The sequence below is a fragment of the Manacus candei genome, unplaced genomic scaffold (assembly GCF_025592945.1).
Source record: "Manacus candei isolate 608988 ecotype Guabito, Panama unplaced genomic scaffold, ASM2559294v1 h1tg000071l, whole genome shotgun sequence".
NCBI lineage: Eukaryota > Metazoa > Chordata > Aves > Passeriformes > Pipridae > Manacus > Manacus candei.
Window position 1 is genome coordinate 1854689 of NW_026138119.1, and position 18383 is coordinate 1873071.

At 49.9% G+C, this 18383-nt stretch overlaps 2 protein-coding genes across 5 annotated transcripts in view; one reads left to right on the forward strand and one right to left on the reverse strand.

Moving 5' to 3' along the window:
* The window catches only part of LOC127479970 (carboxyl-terminal PDZ ligand of neuronal nitric oxide synthase protein-like), a 28583-nt gene extending 18967 nt beyond the window's left edge, over window positions 1–9616 (reverse strand). The window contains exons 1-2 of the mRNA XM_051807532.1: window positions 9172–9616; window positions 5298–5369 (exon numbers count right to left, since the gene is read on the reverse strand). Coding sequence (XP_051663492.1) covers window positions 5298–5369; window positions 9172–9276 — 177 coding nt within the window. The 5' untranslated portion in view covers window positions 9277–9616. The remainder of the gene's footprint in view (window positions 1–5297; window positions 5370–9171) is intronic.
* A 7126-nt stretch (window positions 9617–16742) lies between these two features.
* Window positions 16743–18383, forward strand: part of TTLL11 (tubulin tyrosine ligase like 11) — a 39114-nt gene continuing 37473 nt past the window's right edge. For 2 of the 4 annotated variants that reach the window (XM_051807514.1, XM_051807517.1), the window contains exon 1: window positions 16743–17259. In XM_051807514.1, the coding sequence (XP_051663474.1) occupies window positions 16795–17259 (465 nt within the window). In that variant the 5' untranslated portion in view covers window positions 16743–16794. The remainder of the gene's footprint in view (window positions 17260–18383) is intronic. The other 2 variants (XM_051807515.1, XM_051807518.1) reach the window with 1 other exon arrangement.

Below are 18383 nucleotides of genomic sequence, written 5' to 3' on the forward strand. Positions count from 1 at the left end.
CACTTAATGTAGGGTGGCAGCCCTGTCAGGTCCCTTATCTTCCTAAAGACCAGCAAACAGGCTGTGGGAACCAAACTCGGGGCTGTTTGCATCATGGAAGAGTAACAAGCTTTCCAGTAGAGCAGTGCACTGAATGTGGCAGTTCCAGGGCTCCCTGTCCCAGTTAAACCCACTAACCAGCCCTCGGGCATGGGAGAGGGCAGAGAACCTGCCAGGGGGGCTGGGCTGGGGAAGGCTCCAGCAAAGGTGTAATAGGAATGGGTGCAAAATCTGCTGGATCATGGAAATGGGCTAATGTGTGTGTGGGCACACTAGATATTCTGCAGGGCTGCTGCCTAGATTCTGAGAGCCTAATTAGAGGTCTAGGGGTCTCTGGCTCCACACCCAATCTCCTCCTCTTGGATGGGAGCAGGTAAGAGGCTGCCTGGCAAGGCTCAGGTAGGACCTTCAGAGCACACGGTGGGAATCCTGCCTCCTGGGAAGCCCATCCTGATCCCCATCCTTGAGCAGGAGACTCTGCTATAGCTGTAACAAATAGAGGAAAACAAACTAATGAGGCATTAGGGCTAAACTTAGCTGCAATTAACACTTAATTACCACCCTGAAAACACTTGCTGTATTTTGCCAGGGCCTGGAAAGGTAAACCCAATTAGCTTAATCTTGTGTGGTAGAAACCTTAAACTGGCTCAGATGCCTGTTGTGGATGGGATGCTGGGAGTAACTGGTATTTTTGAGACCACAGTGCCTGGAGCTGAGCAGTCTTGTGGGTGGGCTGGATAATGGGACACACCCCTGCTCAGGGCACCAGGTGCCTGGAGAAGAGAAGGGCTGTATGGCAAGGATGTCTTGGACCAAGTTATATATGTGTAGTGAGAAGGCTGTCTGCCTGGGAAAGCTGAGGGAACTGTTCTAGAACAATCTCACTAATGGGTCTGTGAAACATCTCTATCACGGTGATAAATTAAGCTGAGAGGGCTGAAGGCGGTCGCCCTGCCCTCTGCCAGCTGTCCACCTGGTTCCTTTCCTTCTGTAGCAAGAGCAGATAAATCACATCCATATTTGCTCCTGAACCATTGCAATTTACAGCCTGGCAGGGCTCTGAGTGTGAGCTGCTGTGTGAGCCAGCCCAGCTCTCAGACTGGGAGCTGCTGGAGTGCAGAGGCAGGTTCTGTGTGGCTGTCTCTGCTGCCTCTGCTTCACAAGTTTGCACTGTAGGATTGTAACTTACTCATCCTGATTTAAATTGCTGTCATGTCGCACTTCAGCACTACCAGTTGATATTTGGCAGTCACTCTGACTTGCAGTGTGGCAAGATTGCACTTCCTCACTCAAATACCATGTGGAGAAACTGCAGAGTGTTGAGGCTCTGCTTAAAGCATGGATGCAGTAAGAGTGATCAGGGTAAGAGGGAGGCTGAAGTGAGAACCCAGTTCTCACACTGAGGAGAACTCAGGCACTTCTGATATATCCTGTGTCAAGAATTATAAATGTTTGTTTCTCTGGCACACTTGCCTCTGGGGAAAAAGGCTTATTGATTAAATTAAGTGCAAGAAATGTGGAGGTAACAGAAGAAACAGTAGTCTGGATGCCTGCCTCCTGTTTGTTCATCCTGGTGTTTGGATGGGCACTGCACCAGCTGGCTGTTCCCTTATGGAATGATTAAATAATCCAACATCTGGCTCCTTTCTCAGTGTCAATACCTGCTTAGGTCCAAGCTAGACCTTCCAAACAGAACTGAAATTTCTAGGCTTCAGAGATATGTAAGTACAAATGCCAAGGAAACTGATTCTGTGCCTTAGAGGTATTTAAATGGAGTGTCTTGGGGAATTGCTGCAGCAGGCTGTCTGTGGGGATGACAGGCTTTGACACTTACTCCCACTCTGTCCTTGTACAACTCACCACTCAAAATAGCAGCACTTCACTGGGGCTGCTTGGCTGGCTCTGAAGTGCTGGACTGAGAGGAGTGTTGCCCTAGGAAGGGAACAGCTGACTTTCTGCTCTGGTCAGTGCTGGCTCTGGGGAATGGATGCAGGATAACGTGGTGATATTAACCTTGCACTTAAAGCCTGGTCTCCCAGACTAAAGATTTTTTGAGCAACCTCAGGAGCTTCAAGGAAACATTTTGTGTTTTACGAAACCCATCTTTGCATTAGCTACCACTTGACTTGTGCAGGAGGAAAAACCTTGTGCATAAGCTCCCTGGAGTGCTGAGAAGGCTCAAATACCTGCAGATGAATCCACTCCAGCAGAAAGCCAGCTCCACCAGGACGCTGACAGAGCACAGGAGCAGGAGCTGTCAGACACCCAGACCTGCATGGCCTCGGGCAGCTGGAGGCAGCAGATGCTGCTCCCTGGGAGGTGGAGGAATTCCTGCCCGGGTGCTTGGAGCTGCAGGATGAATTGGACTCTGCTAAACAGACACTTGACATGCCTGTCAGAGTACAGTGTACTTATCCAAGCAGCAAACTCATTTCATCACCTCCCCTGCCAGGGCAAGAGGTAGAAGGATTAGTTTGAACTCTGATTGTATAATAACAACATGGCAGCTGTATGCAGCTAATAATCCATTGGGAGGATTAGCAAACTTAAAGTTGTCTAGCTCTGCATAATGGGAAGCTAAGAACAGCAGCTTCCCTGTTCTACCTATTGCATTTGCATTCCCTCCAGTGGAAACATAGAACATGATGAGACAAGGTTTTCCAGTCTGTTATGAAATGGGAATCTAATGTGTGACTAATGGAGTATTGCTAGCAATTCTACAAGCATCCATTCAGCCTGGAAGATGGATTTAAGCTTTACTAGGAGAGTGCATCTTAAATACTTACTGCCAAAGAGCAGGTCACGATTTCAGCAGGCTAATGCTAAAATGTGTTGTTTGAGGCTCCCTGAGAGCAATGTCCTGAACTCTGTAAGCAGAGTGCTCTCTAATGCATGGAGAATCCCACTGAACTGCTCCCCAGTTCCCTGGCATAATTCATGTGCAACTGGTAGAAGAGCCCAGCACAAAACACGGGACAAGGCTTAGCATTTGGAGTTGCTACTTCCCTTATGGCCCTCTCAGGGCACTCTGAGTGCTCGGTAGCTGGAGGCTTTTCCCTGGGAAAAGCACTTTTCATCACAGCAATGAGACATTGTAGTGGGAAGGCAGTTTTGGAGCTTGTATCAATTTACTGATGAGTAACTAGAGTAACCAGCTCTGTCACAGCCTGGAAAAGGGAGCTGTGACTCCTCATCCTCTTCCCTGTGGCCCTCCCGGCGTGGCAGCAGCAGTGAGTAACAGCCTGGCAGTGCTGTGGGCTGGCTCCAGCCTCTCCCATGTCACAGGGCACAGGGAGCAGCACAGGGAATGTTGTGCTGGGGCTTGTACCACTTTGTGCGACTTTTCCCTTCCGCTCCAGTAGAGAATTCCAGTGGAACACTGGAGTGCACAAAGGATGAAAGCTCCAGCACGATGTGCCCCTGCCAACACTTGGCAGGGCTGCAGGACCTTACTCACGCTTGCAGTGCAAACAGGCACCACCACTCACAATAACGTGGCAGCAGAATACTCACTTCCCTCAACAGCTTCTTCCACCGTTTCCTCCCAGTTGCAACTGGTGCTGCTGAGAGTCCATGGGAAAAAACTCCAGTACAGGCAAGGCCTCTGCATGCAAATGAACGCTACATAAATAAACCCCATCTTCCCTCAGTTCCTAGGTTGGGTACTCTGTGCACTAGAATTCTCTTCAAAGACCTCCCAGTTCATTCTTTATGCTCTAATTAAGGACCAGTGCCAATTAACTATCTTCAATAGAGGAGCATCTTCCGCTCAGCAGCCAGGAAGTGTCTGAATAAGATCCTGCTGTACAATGTGCACATGAAAAGGGAAGGCCCTCCCTTTTTGGAACAGGCTTCCAAGATTAAAAACCCACGATAGAATACAGGATGCCTACTTTAAAAATATTGTGTGATAAGATTAACTGATGGCATCCAGGAATGCAGAGTGGGTTTTTATATCTCTCGTAGCACTCAAGCATGCTGTTGCACTCCCAGGGCTCTGAACCATGTACCATTGTGGCAACAGCAGGTGTGAAAATGGAATGCAACACTTTCTTTTAAGTGATATTAAAATATGATTTGCTTTTTCAAGGTTTTCTGTCAAGGGTGTTACCCAGTCAAAGATCAGCAGAAGTGCAGTGTCAAATCTGATGATAAATACTGATTCAGATGAAAAACTGTCAGTAGTTATGCCAGCACCTAAAATGCCCTGGTGGTCTTCACCTACTGCCTTTGCTTCCTATAGATGTTCACCTGTTCCATAAATAACCAGGCAATTTAGACTGCTGCTGCACTGTGTTCTGAGCAAGAGCTGTGCTAATAGTCTGAGCAGGCAAAGGGAGGGGAATGTCATTTCTGAGCTTGGCTGGAGATGAATACATCAGCTCCCCAGCCAGTTACAGGCTAAGTTTAAAAAGCACTATTCTGAAGGAAAATTAGATGGTTAAACACTGGGGGGAGGGGAGAAAATGGGATAATCCCTTCAAAGCTTTAAATGGAAGAGTCTCAAACCTGCTTCAGCTGATGTGAGACATATGAACAGCCTCAGAATTAAGACCCCTGCAAAACTTCAGCCAGACACAGCAGCTGCACTGCCTTTTGGGGGAGATGCACTTGAACTGGTTATACACGAAGCAGATGTGAGCTACCCACCCTGCTAATCACAGCTAAATCTGGTGACCATTCACAGCCTGCTCTGCAGAACAAAGGGGTAGAGGAGGAAGAGCACAGGCTTGGTGATGAGAAACAAGAACTGTAAAACTGTACTGGAGGATGGGAAGAACAGCAAATTATTCCATGAGCAGCAGAATCCACAAAGTCTAGTCAGATGGGATTTACATCCATCACATCTGTCAGGCCACCGATGTGTCAATATATAATAACACAGTATATTTGGAACTGTCAGTGAATTTAAGTGCTTTTGTGGAGCAGACTGTGTTCAGCTTATTTTTCACACACACAAAGCTCCATACAGGATAAATAAATCTCTTAGGGTCAAGGAGAAGCCCCATACCTCCTCAGCACAGAAGAGGGGTTTATGTTTGAGTTTTGCTAACTGATCCCTTTGCAAAGAGTAGGGGATGGATCTATCTTAAGATGCCTCGGGAATTTCAGGAGAAGCTTGTTACAAACTTGACTGTGCTGAGATTTGAGCTGCAGATAGGAAGGGCTGGGGGGAATGCAGAACAGCACACTGTGACCAAGTCCCTCCATGGAATGTAACCCTTTATTCCACGTGGGCTCAGCTCTTTTGAACTTACCCGGATCCTCCTCATGGCTGCCACAATCTCCACACGGCTGTTGGGCCTGGGGACGTCCAAGCTGCCGATGTACTGAAAGACAGAACAGTGAGATGTCTGTTCAGCAATGCACAGGTCAGTGGTGTTTCTTCAAAACAAACAGCATCTCTCATTTATTTAGTCCCTCCTTGGCTAGACTCTCTTGACCCAGGAGACAATAGGAATATGTGTTGTGGATAATGTTATCAAAGTCAGCGAGTTCATGGATTTCTAAGGTCGGGTGTGAGGCTCTGACCTCATTTGGATTCTGGATGTGCCTTTATCAGTGCTTTGCAGAGCAATGTCTGCTGCTAATTGAGTTACAATCCTGTGGGTCTGAAAATGGGACTGTCCATCCTTTGTTCTTCCCTGCTACATCTGCTTTCAAAAGGCTCAGACCTAAAGGCATGTAAGAGTTGGAAGGTTGCAAACAGCTTTCCTGGAAAAGGCTTGTGATTCTGGCCTAAGTTTTCAGTCTGGACCATCAGACTGAAGGTGTCTCCTTGGACACCACTGTCCCTGCTTGGTTGGACCAGCTCAGCTGCCTGCAGAATTCTGGTAAGCCCAAATCTGTGTCCTACACTCCTGTTTTTAACTCTGCTTAGAAGAGCTGCAGTCCTAACCACTGTTAAGGCTGGGCTGCCCTTGGTGTTGAGTGTCAGCATTTCAGTGTAGGCTCCAGTTCTAACTCGGCCCCTTACTGGGGTCTGAGATGTGGCAGATGGTGGGTGGGTTCCCAGCACCTCCACCTCTACCAGAACACTCAGAGCCTCCTGTGAGTTGGTTGCCTGTTCTCCTGTGTGGAATGGCAGTTATGTTGCAGATGCTGCAGGGGTTGTCAGGGAAGACCTGCAGGCAGCTTCCCACTGCTCCTGTGCTGCCTGTACTCTGCCCTCGTGCTGGGTTGTAACGCTTGTGTGCCAGAGCAGAACCTGCTCGTGCACCTGTTGGCAGGAGGCAGCTGCTGCTGCGCAGGGGGACTGGTGACAGCACATGTGGCACGGAGGCACAGGAGTGCTGCCTGTGCTGCCAAGTGGAGGAGGCACAAAGCTGCCAGCTCAGGCTGGAGAATGAGGAAAATATGTGGCATCCTGGGCAGTCACAATGTGTGGGGAGCAAAGGCAAAGGCCACTCAGGCTGTAAGGTGGTGTGGCTCACTGCATGTCAGGGGCACGCTGGTGAGGACAGGAAGAATGTCATCTGAGTGAGAGGATGAGGGCCCGATGACTAATGCCAGTGTGTGCCAGGTGTGGCCCTGGCAGTCAGGGGCAGGTGCCAGACTTGGCACTGGCAGGATCCCAGTGAGGCCCATCTCTGCTGTTGTGGGGGCCAGAGGGCAGTTCCCAAAGCTTAGTGAGCCTCCCAGGAGCATTTGGTTCATGAGCTGCATCTGGTTTTTAGTGTGTGGTTTAGCTGAGGGGTTTTTTTTTGGAAGTTGTTTCCTTGTGGAGAGGAAAGGAAAAGGAGGAGCAGCTAATCAGGAGGCCCCTGCAAACATTCAGGGTGATAATATACATATGAACAGAGACAAAATAATACCCCAAGAGCAGCCCCATAGCTATCACTGTTACTGACACAGTTCTGGTTTTATTTCTCCACTGTAACACTTGCAGCTTGCAATGGGTTTTATCTTGTAAAATGTGTACTTAAAAGGGCTTTCAGAGATGAGCTCTCCTGGCTCAGTCTTTACTGCTCTTTCTCCTGCCTTGAAATAAACACTGCAAGCAATCTGAAAGGTCATCTGGCTTTGCTGCTGCTTCTGTAAATGCCTTTGTAAAATGACATTTTTAAGAGCAGTTAAGTTCAGCTATAGCCTTTGGTAAACCACAGGAGAGCCAAACTCAGACCACAAAAGCTTGAGGGCAGCAGGGAGGGGAGCATCAGAGCCAGGGCTTCCCTCTGGGCTGGTGGGGAGAGCAGGGCTGTATTGCTCCAGATCTGTGGCCTCTTTGGTGTGCAGATCTCCTTCCCTGCTCTGCCATGGCTGTCAGTACAGTCACAGGTAATCCAGAGGAATTCCATGCAGCCAGCTGGCCTTTTGTCTGCCACAACAGAGCTGCAGTGGGGAACAGGCTAAATTGCTAAATTTACTGGGGCAAGAGGAGAGCTGGTGACTGCTGAGCCAGAGGAGATTGTCCCACACTCCCTGCTCTGGCCTTGCTGCAGAGTTTGGGTACCTGTGCTCCCACACAGAGCCATGAAGCTCATGAAACAGCACGTGAAGCTCTGCCCAAACAGCCGCCTTTCCAGAAGCAGCTCCCAGTACTGACCTCCTGAAGATTACAGGGGAAGCAAGGCAGTTTGGAATGTGGAGATTAGAGAGTGAGTGTGGTCAGTAGGATTGCCTGGTGAGGGACACCTGCAGCCAGCTGCAGCCTTGTCATTGTCAGCGTCCCAGCTGACTGATGTGGCCACAATGAGCAGCCTAATTGGAAGAGACAGACTATAGAGCAGAACCAAGCAAGCTCAGTTACTACGGCAATGCAAACCCCATCCCAGACCCACACATCCTAACAGCCTGTTATCCACTACAGCTCTGGATGCCTGCAGCTGTCAATCTGAAGAAGCCAGTTTCACTCAGTTAAAGGTACAGTTGCTTCCCATCTTTTAAAAATCAAAATAAGGATTTTTTTTTTCTCCTTGGCACAGTGTGCAGCCCAGCAAATGTTAATTTAACTCAAGAAATCACAGATTATTTGTTTTTCTCCCCCTGAGGAAGAGAAATTTTTTAAAAATACGTGATTAGCTGTCTATTCAGATTCATCCCATATCCTGCTTAAATCTTACAGCTCTTTTAGTAGGAAAACCAAAAGGCACAAAATCTGTATTTCAAAGCTTTATTGGAATGTATATGCTCCTTCTTTCCAGCTCAGGAGACAGCAGGCGTGAATTCCATTTCTAATCTGTGTTAGGCCACCTGCAAAGAGGGGAAGGGAGCCTGTGAGTTGCTCCAGCAAAATGCAATTCTTCTTGTCAGCTGAATTATAAACCCGTTCCCTGTGCTGTCTACAGAATGCCAATTCCAATGGAGCCACTCTCTGAGAGTGCTGCTGTGCTGCCAGGCTGTTCCTCATAATCAATATGAAATTTCTGACTATATCAGTATTTCTTTCTGATGCCTGAAGGATGCAGACATTGCCCGCCCTGCTTTTTGTGCAGTGAAGGGGTCAAATGGAGCAAGGCACTATTTTTAAGCAGCACACAGCAGTCTGCGGGTTTCTAAGGGAATAGGAACTGTTGCCCCACTGTGACAGGAGTGGGGTTCTGCCCGACGGGGGATAGGACAGGCAGGTACCCGATCGGGCAGGGACGTGCACCTGGCACAGTGTCCACGGTGCTGTCAGGAGGGGTCATCGAGACCAGCTCCCAAACGAGGTGCACAAGGCAGCACCTAAGGATTGCACGGCTCACAAAATACTGGGAAAAGCGCAAGAACCTGTTTGATTGTGCTAGTTAAATGTAAGGCTTTCAAAGCTGATGGCTGTTTTCTTTAGACTCCCTTAGACCTGGCCCACGGTTGCCTGGCCCAGGGGCACTTCCAGAGCTGAAGAGACAGCCCGTGGCAGGGCTGGGGGGGGCTCGGCGAGCCTGGCCTCGAGCCATGGGGCCAAGGGCCCGTGGCCAGTGGGTGCCACCCCGGTGGGTGCTGGACAGCAGCGGACCCCCGGCCCGCGAGGACCCCCAGCCCGCGGGGACCCCCAGCTCGGGGCTGGCTGCCAGAGGCAAAGAAGGGAGAGCCCGGGGGGCCGCTGCTAAAGCCCCCGAGCGCGGGGGGACGCGGGGCTGTGACAGGCGGGGGGGACCCGCTGCGCCCCCCGCCCCGGGGGCTGGGGAGGGGAGCGCGCCCGGGGCTCACCTTGGCCTGGAAGTGGATGCCGTGCTGGAAGGCCTCCTCGTTGTGCAGCGGGACGCGGGAGTCGCAGCCATCGTCCACCAGGTTGTACCGGTTCTTCACCGGCATGGCGGCGGGCGGGCGGCCGCCTCAGCCCGCGGCCGCGCCGGGCATCGCGGCCGGCAGCGCCCGCCCCGCCGAGCCCCGGGCGCCGTGCGGGGCTGCGGGCACCCGAGCCCGGCCGCGTTTTGAATGAGCGTCCGCGGGAGCGAGCGGGGCCCCGGCCCCGCCGCGGCGCCATTGGCCCGAAGTTCCCTCATGTGATGCGGGGGGCGGCGGGAGCCGCCCGGCCCTGCCCGGCCCTGCCCGGCCGCCCCGCCCCGGCCCCGCCGCGGGGCTCCGCGAGGCACCGGCTGCAGAAGGCAGGTAACGAGAGGATGGTGCCAGGCTCTTCCCGGTGGTGTCCCCCTCTTAGCCTTCTCTATTCCAGACTAACCAGGCCCGGCTCCCGCAGCCTCCCCTCCTCAGAGCGATGCTCCAGACCCCTCTCCGTCGCTCCGGTCGGTGCGGGGCACCCTGAGCGCTGCCCGGGCACTCTGGAGGGAGCAGAGCCCTGCGAATCGGGAAGGGAGGTCTGGCCTCACAAGGGTTTGAACACACCTGAGGCACCTGGTTGAAGTTTGGTCATGGAGGGTTTGTCTCCACACGTCCAGATGTCCTGGCCAGGCAGTGCCCTTTGAACCAGAGAAGCAATGCCATGTCAGACCCTCGGAGGGCACAGAATGCCAAACCCATGCTGTAAGTGTACATTTTCCATGTTTGAAACTCTAAACAGGCAGATACACATTGATCTGGGATCACAGCAGCTCCTGTGTGAGTGGTCACCTAAACCCATTATGTGTGTCCAGTGTTAATGTGACTTACAGCCCTGTTAGTAATTAGCACGTGCCCTCTCTCCGAAGCCTGACGCACAGTCATGTCCATGTCTGCTGCGTGACTCAATACACTCTGAGGATTTGTGGCACCCTGTGTGCTCAGGGTGTTCTTTCCTTCCAGCTTTATCTCGGTGGCAAGGCACTACCAGGCACAGGTGAGCCCTCACAGGTGCCACTCTGGGACACTGACATGCCTGAGTGTGACATTCCTCTCAGTGGGCACCAGCATGGGGAAGGGATGTGCACAGCTGTGATGGCAGGACCCAAGTGTTTTCTTCTGGGTGTTATTACAGCCACACTCCATTTACAGAAATGATCAGAAATGTGAACTGTGTAGAATCCAAAGGGTGGAGGGTTGCATGGGCTCCAGTGGATCTCATCTGGGTTTCCCCAGATTAATTTTTGAGTGATCAGTTGTAACTTTTTGTCATATAAATAACTCCCCAGCCGGTGGTTTGAACGTTGTTGGACATCGCCTTTTATGTGGCTTTCACATTAGCAAGAGAGAAAATTCTGGCCACAGGCAGACAAGGCACAAGTCCCTGTCTCCATCTCAGGAGAGTAATCACCCTGAGCTTCTTGGCATTTCTGAGTACTTGTAAGTCAGTGGGAGATGGGCAAGAGCCAAAAATCCAGAAACTTATAATTAGGAGAGGGAGAAAAAGCTCCAAGAATTAATATTGGTTCACAGACTGTGACCCTACATGTTCAAGTATTTTGTGGTATTAGCAACTCCTCCTGGCACTGGTGCTGGTGAAAGTTCTGTGGTCAGCCTTCTGTCTTTGCTAAGGTTTTGTTTCCAGACAGGCTTTTTTTCTTCCAAGTTAAAATGTTGCATTATATTGCCATTTAAATATTCACATGTTTATGCTAATCCCTCTTTTATGTAGCATAACTCAATATGGGTTTTGTCTCAGGTATGTTAATACATCAGTTGGTTTCTGTCCAAGATGCTCCTCTAGATACACATCTCGCCTGCAGATGCATGGGTTTAGTTTTTTGTTGGTGATTTTTTGGTGTGGTCTTTGTGCTGATGTTTAGTGCATACCTAGAATGTTTCATGGCGCTTTTCTTGTCTTGCATATCTCTTGATTAAAAAATATCTGTTGACCTGAATGAATAACCTAGATTTTGTGTGAAAATGCCCTTGGACTGATTGAGCAAGATTCAGGTCTTTGGTTCTCCTAAGCCCAAGGAGGAGGAGATGCCACCCAGTCAGCCTATGCTCATGCTGCCTTTGATGCTAACGCCAGCAAAGCTCAACTCATAAGGGGAAAAACCTAACACAGCCACTACTGGTGAGTCTCTGCATTGATTCTGCAATACTCATTTCAGCTGAGGCGTGCATGAACCTGCCATCGTGCTGAGCTGCTCAGAGTTTCTCCTCATTACCCTCCCATTGCCACAAGAGCATTCCTATAGACGTGGGAGCATATGGACTTCGCTCGGGATAGTTATATTTTAAAATCCGATAGAAAGTACAGGATGAAATAACAAGAATGGTCTTTTAGTTCCCATCCTGGGGCTCTCCAGTATCCCGCAGATTACAAAATCCTTTGGGTAGGAGGAAAGAAACATCTCATGGGAATCCTGAGAAAAAGAAGGCAACTGTGATTTAAAAAAGCTTGAAGTGCCAGTCTCTGTTAGATCACAACTGAATGGAGGTGTTTAATATTCCCTGTTCATGAACTTCTGTGAACTTTTCATAGGTCTGAACTCTCCCAAGGTTAATGGTTTGGATCTGTGTTTGAGAATTGAGCTTGAAGGTTGCTAGACTTAAAAAGCTGTTAACTTTTTAATTTGTTTGTTGGTCAAAGAAAATTCTTTGACTCCATTGGAAGTAAGAAATCTGTACGCCTTTTCTTCTGGACAATAAAACTGGCAAGTATGTGGAATGAAACAGTTACACAGGACATCGTCACGGATTTAGTATAAACAAACCCTGAGTAGCATTACCCCTTCTTGACCGAGCAGTTGGCCAAACCCCATGGTGGGTGTTTGCATCACATGGAGGTACTGAGGAGTTATTCCTTTGATGTGCAAAGCACTCACAGAAAGTCCCATTTCTCTGAACACAGTAGGAGTGAAGCACCAAGACAGCTTCTTGGCTCAGAGCTGCAAGTGTTTTTGCAGGGAACAGGTTTGGATCAGCTTTCTTTCTCAGGCACCAGCTACCAAGATTTCTCTCCTCCTCTTTCTCTCACATGGGTGCACACTTCTGCCTGCACTGCCATTTACTCTGCATGTAAATCCCTCTTCTTCGTTTTTTGAAGAGACCTCAACTGTGGTCCTGCAGGGTGTTCTTTATCAGTTGCTCAGGTGATTTACAGGGAAGGGAGCTGTTGTTCCTGTCAGGTCATGTCATATTTTTCCAAACTCACCTTCACAACTCAGATAAAGTTGCTGCAGATCCACTGTACGCTTTCAGCTTTCCAAAGGAGACCTGATCTTGATGCCAAGGAATTTTCCTCCCTTCTTCTAACCATTTTAAGCGCTTATTTCTGCACGGCAGCGCTGCGAAGATTTTAAATGATAAATAAGATGTGACATAGCAAGAACAACCAGACAGACATCCAGTAATGGCAGACAAAACCTCTGTTACAGGAAAGCACTTCCATATCATCCTTGTGAGAGCTGAGAGATCTGTGCATGCTTTACCATCCTAGGAGATCTGGGTTTGTCATGCAACTTCATCAACATTATTAATACTTACTTGTGCTGGTGTAATTTTTAGAGTAAAGTCTCTGGTGTACTAACCCGCCAGCAGACTTCCTAGAAATGCTGCTGTGGGATGAAATGTGAAGGCAAGAATAGATAAATTAGCTACTGTTGACTGAAATTGTGTGTTGTTACCCTCTGCACTGGGGATTTGAGGAAGACCAAGAAAACTCGCTAACAAAATCTTTACTTGAGTCTCTGAAGCCGCCACGTGACGTGAGCTCAGCAGTGACATGTGGAACTCGTGGTTTCAGCCCCCTCAACTAGCATCGTCCGTGCCCTCTGCGAGCAGAGGGGCTGCTTGGTGAGATGATTATACCAGATTTGTGTTGCTCAAGAACAAACAGAAGCTTCATGTCTCGGCGGTTCGGCACAGGCAATCTGCCCGTCAGGACTGCAGCCTCTTTCATGCATGGCCAGCTCCAAAGGGCTGTGCAGCAGGACTGGGGAATGAGAAATGTCATCTACAATTATGCATATTTTCATCATCTTCTGTCATGCAAATCCCCCCCCCCCCCAAATATGCGGCAAATGTTTTGTTTGCATATGTAGGTCAACCACAAATCTTCCGTGGTCTAACATAAACATGGGCAGCAGGGGTGATGTATATGGATTTAAACCCAGGCTGAAGCATAACTCCACCACAGACATTTTCCAGGAGGAGTTGGTTTATAGATTTATTTTCTTCTGATTTTTCATTTTGCTTTCTTATTGATTTGTGAGAAAGTACAACTGACAGAAGTTGCATTGTTGCAAAAAGAGCTACTAACTTCAGACACAGATGGATAGTTCTTCGTGAGTAACTTTTTTTTTAATAATAGCTTGAGGAATGTGTTCTTTTTCAGAACAGTACACTCAAGTATTTCTGCAAATTTGCCTCTGGCAGGGGGCCAGTTTTATATAATATTTTAGAAAGATGGTTTGTTCTTTTTGTAAATTACATGTTACTTGGTTTTTCTTGTCTTGGCTATCTTTGAAAAAGAAAAAAGTAGAAAAGAGTGCAGTTACTGTCCTTATGATGCTAGGGAAAAGCTAGACATTTTGATCCCAACTCAGAAACACAAAAGCTTACTAGAAGAATGCAAATTTAATATTAAAGAAAAATGTTACTTAACCTCATAAGCTTGATGTGTTCACATGCCCAACTCATGAATTCCATGTACCACGGGTTGGCAGCACAGTTCACCCTCAGTATGAGCTGCTGGGATCAGCAGTGTCATGATGGGAAACTCACACTTACTGCATCTGTAAAACTGCTTTGTGCCCAGATTCCAGCTTGGACCTGGCAGTTACCTGTGCACACAAACATCAGGTTAGCCATGTCATGGTATAATGACCCAGTAAGTGACAATTTAGGGTAAATGAGGGTGAAGTTGTTATTGAGAGATGAGTAAAATACTGTACAATCAGGCAGTATCCTTCCCCATTCCTATAAAATTAGACCTCTGTTGTATTTGACATCCTGAATTTAATGAGAGTACAGGACATTACAGTTCTCCTGGATGGAATGCACATTCTTGTTCACTTATTATCATGAGACAGTACCAGTTTGTTCTTATCAACAACTCCCTCTGAGCAAGGGTCTCAGGAAACAAGCTTAACAGCACACCATAACTTTAATCTTCCCCTCTCCTCACAGGGGACAGATGATCTGAAGTTTTCTATTTCTCTCCAGCTGCTAGATCCAGCTTGCAGTATCCAGCGGGATACACTCTCCTGCATTACCTTGTACCTCATTACCATCCAACCTATACTTTACTCTCCACCCTGCAGTACCTGAATGCCACGTACAGCCTGACCCCACGCTGCACACTGCAGCCCATCTCTATTTATCTCAACAGGAAATGAAGGTTTTCTCCACACAGTCCAGGGCAAAGCAGGTATCTGATTTATTACAGCTTCTCGGGCAGAGAAACAACTAGTCCGTTATTAGCCTGTAAGAAATGTGGATATATCATAACTAGATATAAAAATATTTCCCCTTTGCAATCATTTTGTTTGGTATTTCCCATGCTCCAAAGCCTCTTAATGCCTTGGCCCATCTTAACTCTTTCTCTGGCTTTCCTTCAGCACTGTTGACGTTGGTGAGGATAAATCTGTGTGTTAAAAAATGTTCATCTGGGAGCCTGGTAGTAAAATGGGAGACAGTCAGAGTCAGGTCACCATTTTAAATCACGCTCCAACATCTTTGAATTGCTTTTCTTACAACTGAACTTTTTGTGCCTATGTTAAATATAAGCAAAACATTCCTTTTTCTTCATAATTTGTTCCTACCCATGGAAGAGGTTTGGAACTGGATGGTCTTTAATGTCCTTCCCAACCCAAACCACTTTGTGATTCTGTGATCTGGTGGTGGTTGGTGAGGCCAAGGATGTGCTTTGAGTGATGAACACAGAAAAGACACCACCCAGACAGCTAATCCTGCCAACATTACTGGTCCCTCTGAGCTCCTGCTGGCACATGGAAACGCTCCCAAGTTTTTAATTAAAAACTGTCAGAGCTACAAAAAAAAAAATAAATAATGCACATCATTTAATAGCAACCTGGGAGGAACCAAGAGCGAGCTACATCGCCTGAGCCTTCCTGGTCACTTCACATTGTAACTCTAGTTAATTAATTAATTAGTTTCTTTGTTGCCTGCAAGGGTAAATGGCAGAAGACAGATCAGGCACTGAAAAAATATGGGTGTAAAAAACTTTTAACATGTTCTCAATTTCATTGCCCCATAGCTATATCGTGAGTATTGCAGGTGAAGCTCCAGTTTGCTGTTGAAATAAGACAGTGTCTTGGTAATTAAATTTTCTTCTTTATAAACTACAGCTGACTTCTGGAAAAGGGTCCACACGTGCGGAACCACCATTACTGACTGGCGTGTTGTGTCTGTAAAGCACCCGGGTGTGCGTGAGGTGAGAATGCGAGATTAATCCAGCTATTCTTAAAACCTGATTTAGCAGATAAAAGATACATTGATATCTCCTGGCCTAGGGAGTTCCACAGTCAGGAGCGTGGTCTTGACAAGACCTTTTTATTTTAACTCGCGGCCAACTGAAGTCCCAGCTTTTGCGGCATTTATTTAAATTTTACCCTCATTTAAATGGGTTCTTTGCTGCTTTGATATAGGGCAAGACTCTAGTGACCGCTCCTTCACACAGAATCCTGACCATTCCTGCCTTTTTCCCCCCAAAGTCTCGGAATTCCCTGCATCCAGGCTGGATTTCCCAGGGCGCAGCGCCACCGCCTGCCCACTGCCCTGCGCTGCCTTAACTCCCCAAATCTGCTTTTGCTCCCTTTTGAGACGTTCTCAATTTCATTGCAACTATATCGTGAGGGATTCCTATATCATAGAATCACAGAATCCTGGAATGGTGGGAAGGGACTTAAAATAGACGATATAGTTCCAACCCCTGCCGTGGGCACGGACAACCTTCCAGCTCGCTCAGGTTGATCACGGAGCTGCTGTTAAGGTTATTAATTTCATTATTAACAGTGTAAAAGCTGTTTCCGTACTTTCTTGCAGTGCGTTTGAGTCGGGCAGTGTAAGAGTGTTTAAAATCCGGAGATGAGGGGCTGTAGCAGCACTGATTGAGCTGAACCCGAATAGAGCGTGGGAACACCCTTTGTGAGGAGGCAGCGCTTTGTAAGGGTGGCGGGACCCCCGCCTCACGTGACAATCGCTCCACCACACGGTAAGGAGCGGATTCTGTGTCTGAGCCCCCCGGGACGGGGTTTCGGTGGTGAACAACACGGTGGCCACAGGAGGCCGCACCCACAGCCTCCCCTGAGGCGGAGCCGCCGTGAGGGGGGAGCTCCGCCCGCTTCCAACATGGCGGCCCCGCCCCGCGCCCTTCGAAATGGCCTCCCCGGGAGCGGCGGGCGGCCCTGCCCCTTTCCAAAATGGCGGAGGCGGCGTCAGCGCGTCACGGCGGCGGGGGGCGGGGCGAGCGGGTCACGGGCCGCGCCGCTGCCATGGCAACGGGCGGGGAGCGGGGGCGGGATGGAGCCGGCCGGGATGGAGCCGGCGGGGATGGGCATGGAACCAGCGGGGATGGAGCCGGAGCCGGCGGGGATGGGGACAGCGGGCATGGGGGTGGAACGGGCGGAGATGGGGACGGCGGGGATGGAGCCGGCTGGGACGGAGCCAGCCCGGGAGGCGGAGGAGCCCCCGGGGTCCCCCGCCTTGCCCGCCGAGCCCCGGCAGGCCGGGCCGCCCGGCGCGGCGGCCCCGGGGGAAGGGGCGCTGCCCGGCGCGAGCGGGCGGGAGCGGGAGCGGGGCCGGCGCGGGGCCGGCACGGGGCAGGGCCCGGGCGGGCGGGCGGCGCGGGGCAGGGCCCGGCGGGCCCCGGGCCGGCGCGGCGGGGACGAGGGCAGCCGGCGGCCCGGGGTCACGGTGGACAGTTCCAAGGCCAAGACCTCGCTGGAGGCGCTGAAGATCAGCCTGCGGCAGCTCCGCTGGAAGGAGGTGAGCGCCCCGCGGCGGGACCGGCCCTCGGGGGGCTCCCCCTCCTGCCCCTGCTCCGGCCCGGCCTGGCGGCGCTGCTGGGGAGACTCCCCTGCCTCCCCTCGGGGTCTGCCCCGGCAAAGCCTTCCTCCCTCCTCCTCCTCCTCGCCTGCCTCCCTGAGCAGCGTGAGCTGCTGAACCGGGGGGGCGTCCTGGCTGGGCCACCCCGACCCTGGCGTGATTTCTCACCACATGTCACGCCCGGAGCAGGTTCGATTCATGGTCCCGACCTGCCATCGCCGGGTACACGGGGCAGCACAGGGGGCTGTCAGATATTGCGCTGACGGAAAGGGCAAGAAAGAAACCTGCTCCTAATGTGGAAGTGTTTGGCGTGTTGTGTGTGTTCGCATTTCTCCCTGCCACCCTCCCCTGGGGGTTTGGGTACGTGGAATCCCGCTCGTGGCAGCGGCAGGAGCTCTGAGCCGGCAGATCCGCTGCCTGATCCCGCGGCAAAGCCGCTGCCATCATCTCAAAGGCGTGTGGGAGAGCGTGGTGTATGAATGAAACAGTGCTAAGCCACCGAATAAGGCACACATAACAGGCTTTAGCCTGCTAATTTACTTTATGTAGAGGAGCTATGGCTATTTTTTAATCCTGCTGCTTGAGTCATGTGTTTTCTCTGTGCTGTGTGAGCAGTGTCTGCCTGTGCTGAACTGGAGTCATAGCAAAAGGTATGGCACAAAACAGGTGCTTTGGAACTCCTTGTTTAACTCCTCAAGAGATTTTTTAGATATATCTTACTATAGGTGGTAAACTGTTCTCAAACTCTAAAGATTTTCTTTCACCGATAGCTTTACAAATGGCTTTTTAGGAGCTGAGATGGCTTCTAGGAACTTTGTGAGGAAGTTGTGTAAGAAAAAGGGTATTTGTAATCCATTTGGAAGGGGGAAGTTGGAGGGGAAGGGCAGGATAAAACCTGAGGATGATCTGTTTCTCGCGTGCAGAGCTCGCATGGAGCTGTGTGATCTCTGACCTGCACCTGCTCCACAAAGCTGCATTTGGGATCCACGAGATAATGACACTTCTGTGCACCTGGTGCATTTTAAACAAGGTTTATACAGACTTGGAGCAGACACTATGTTCTG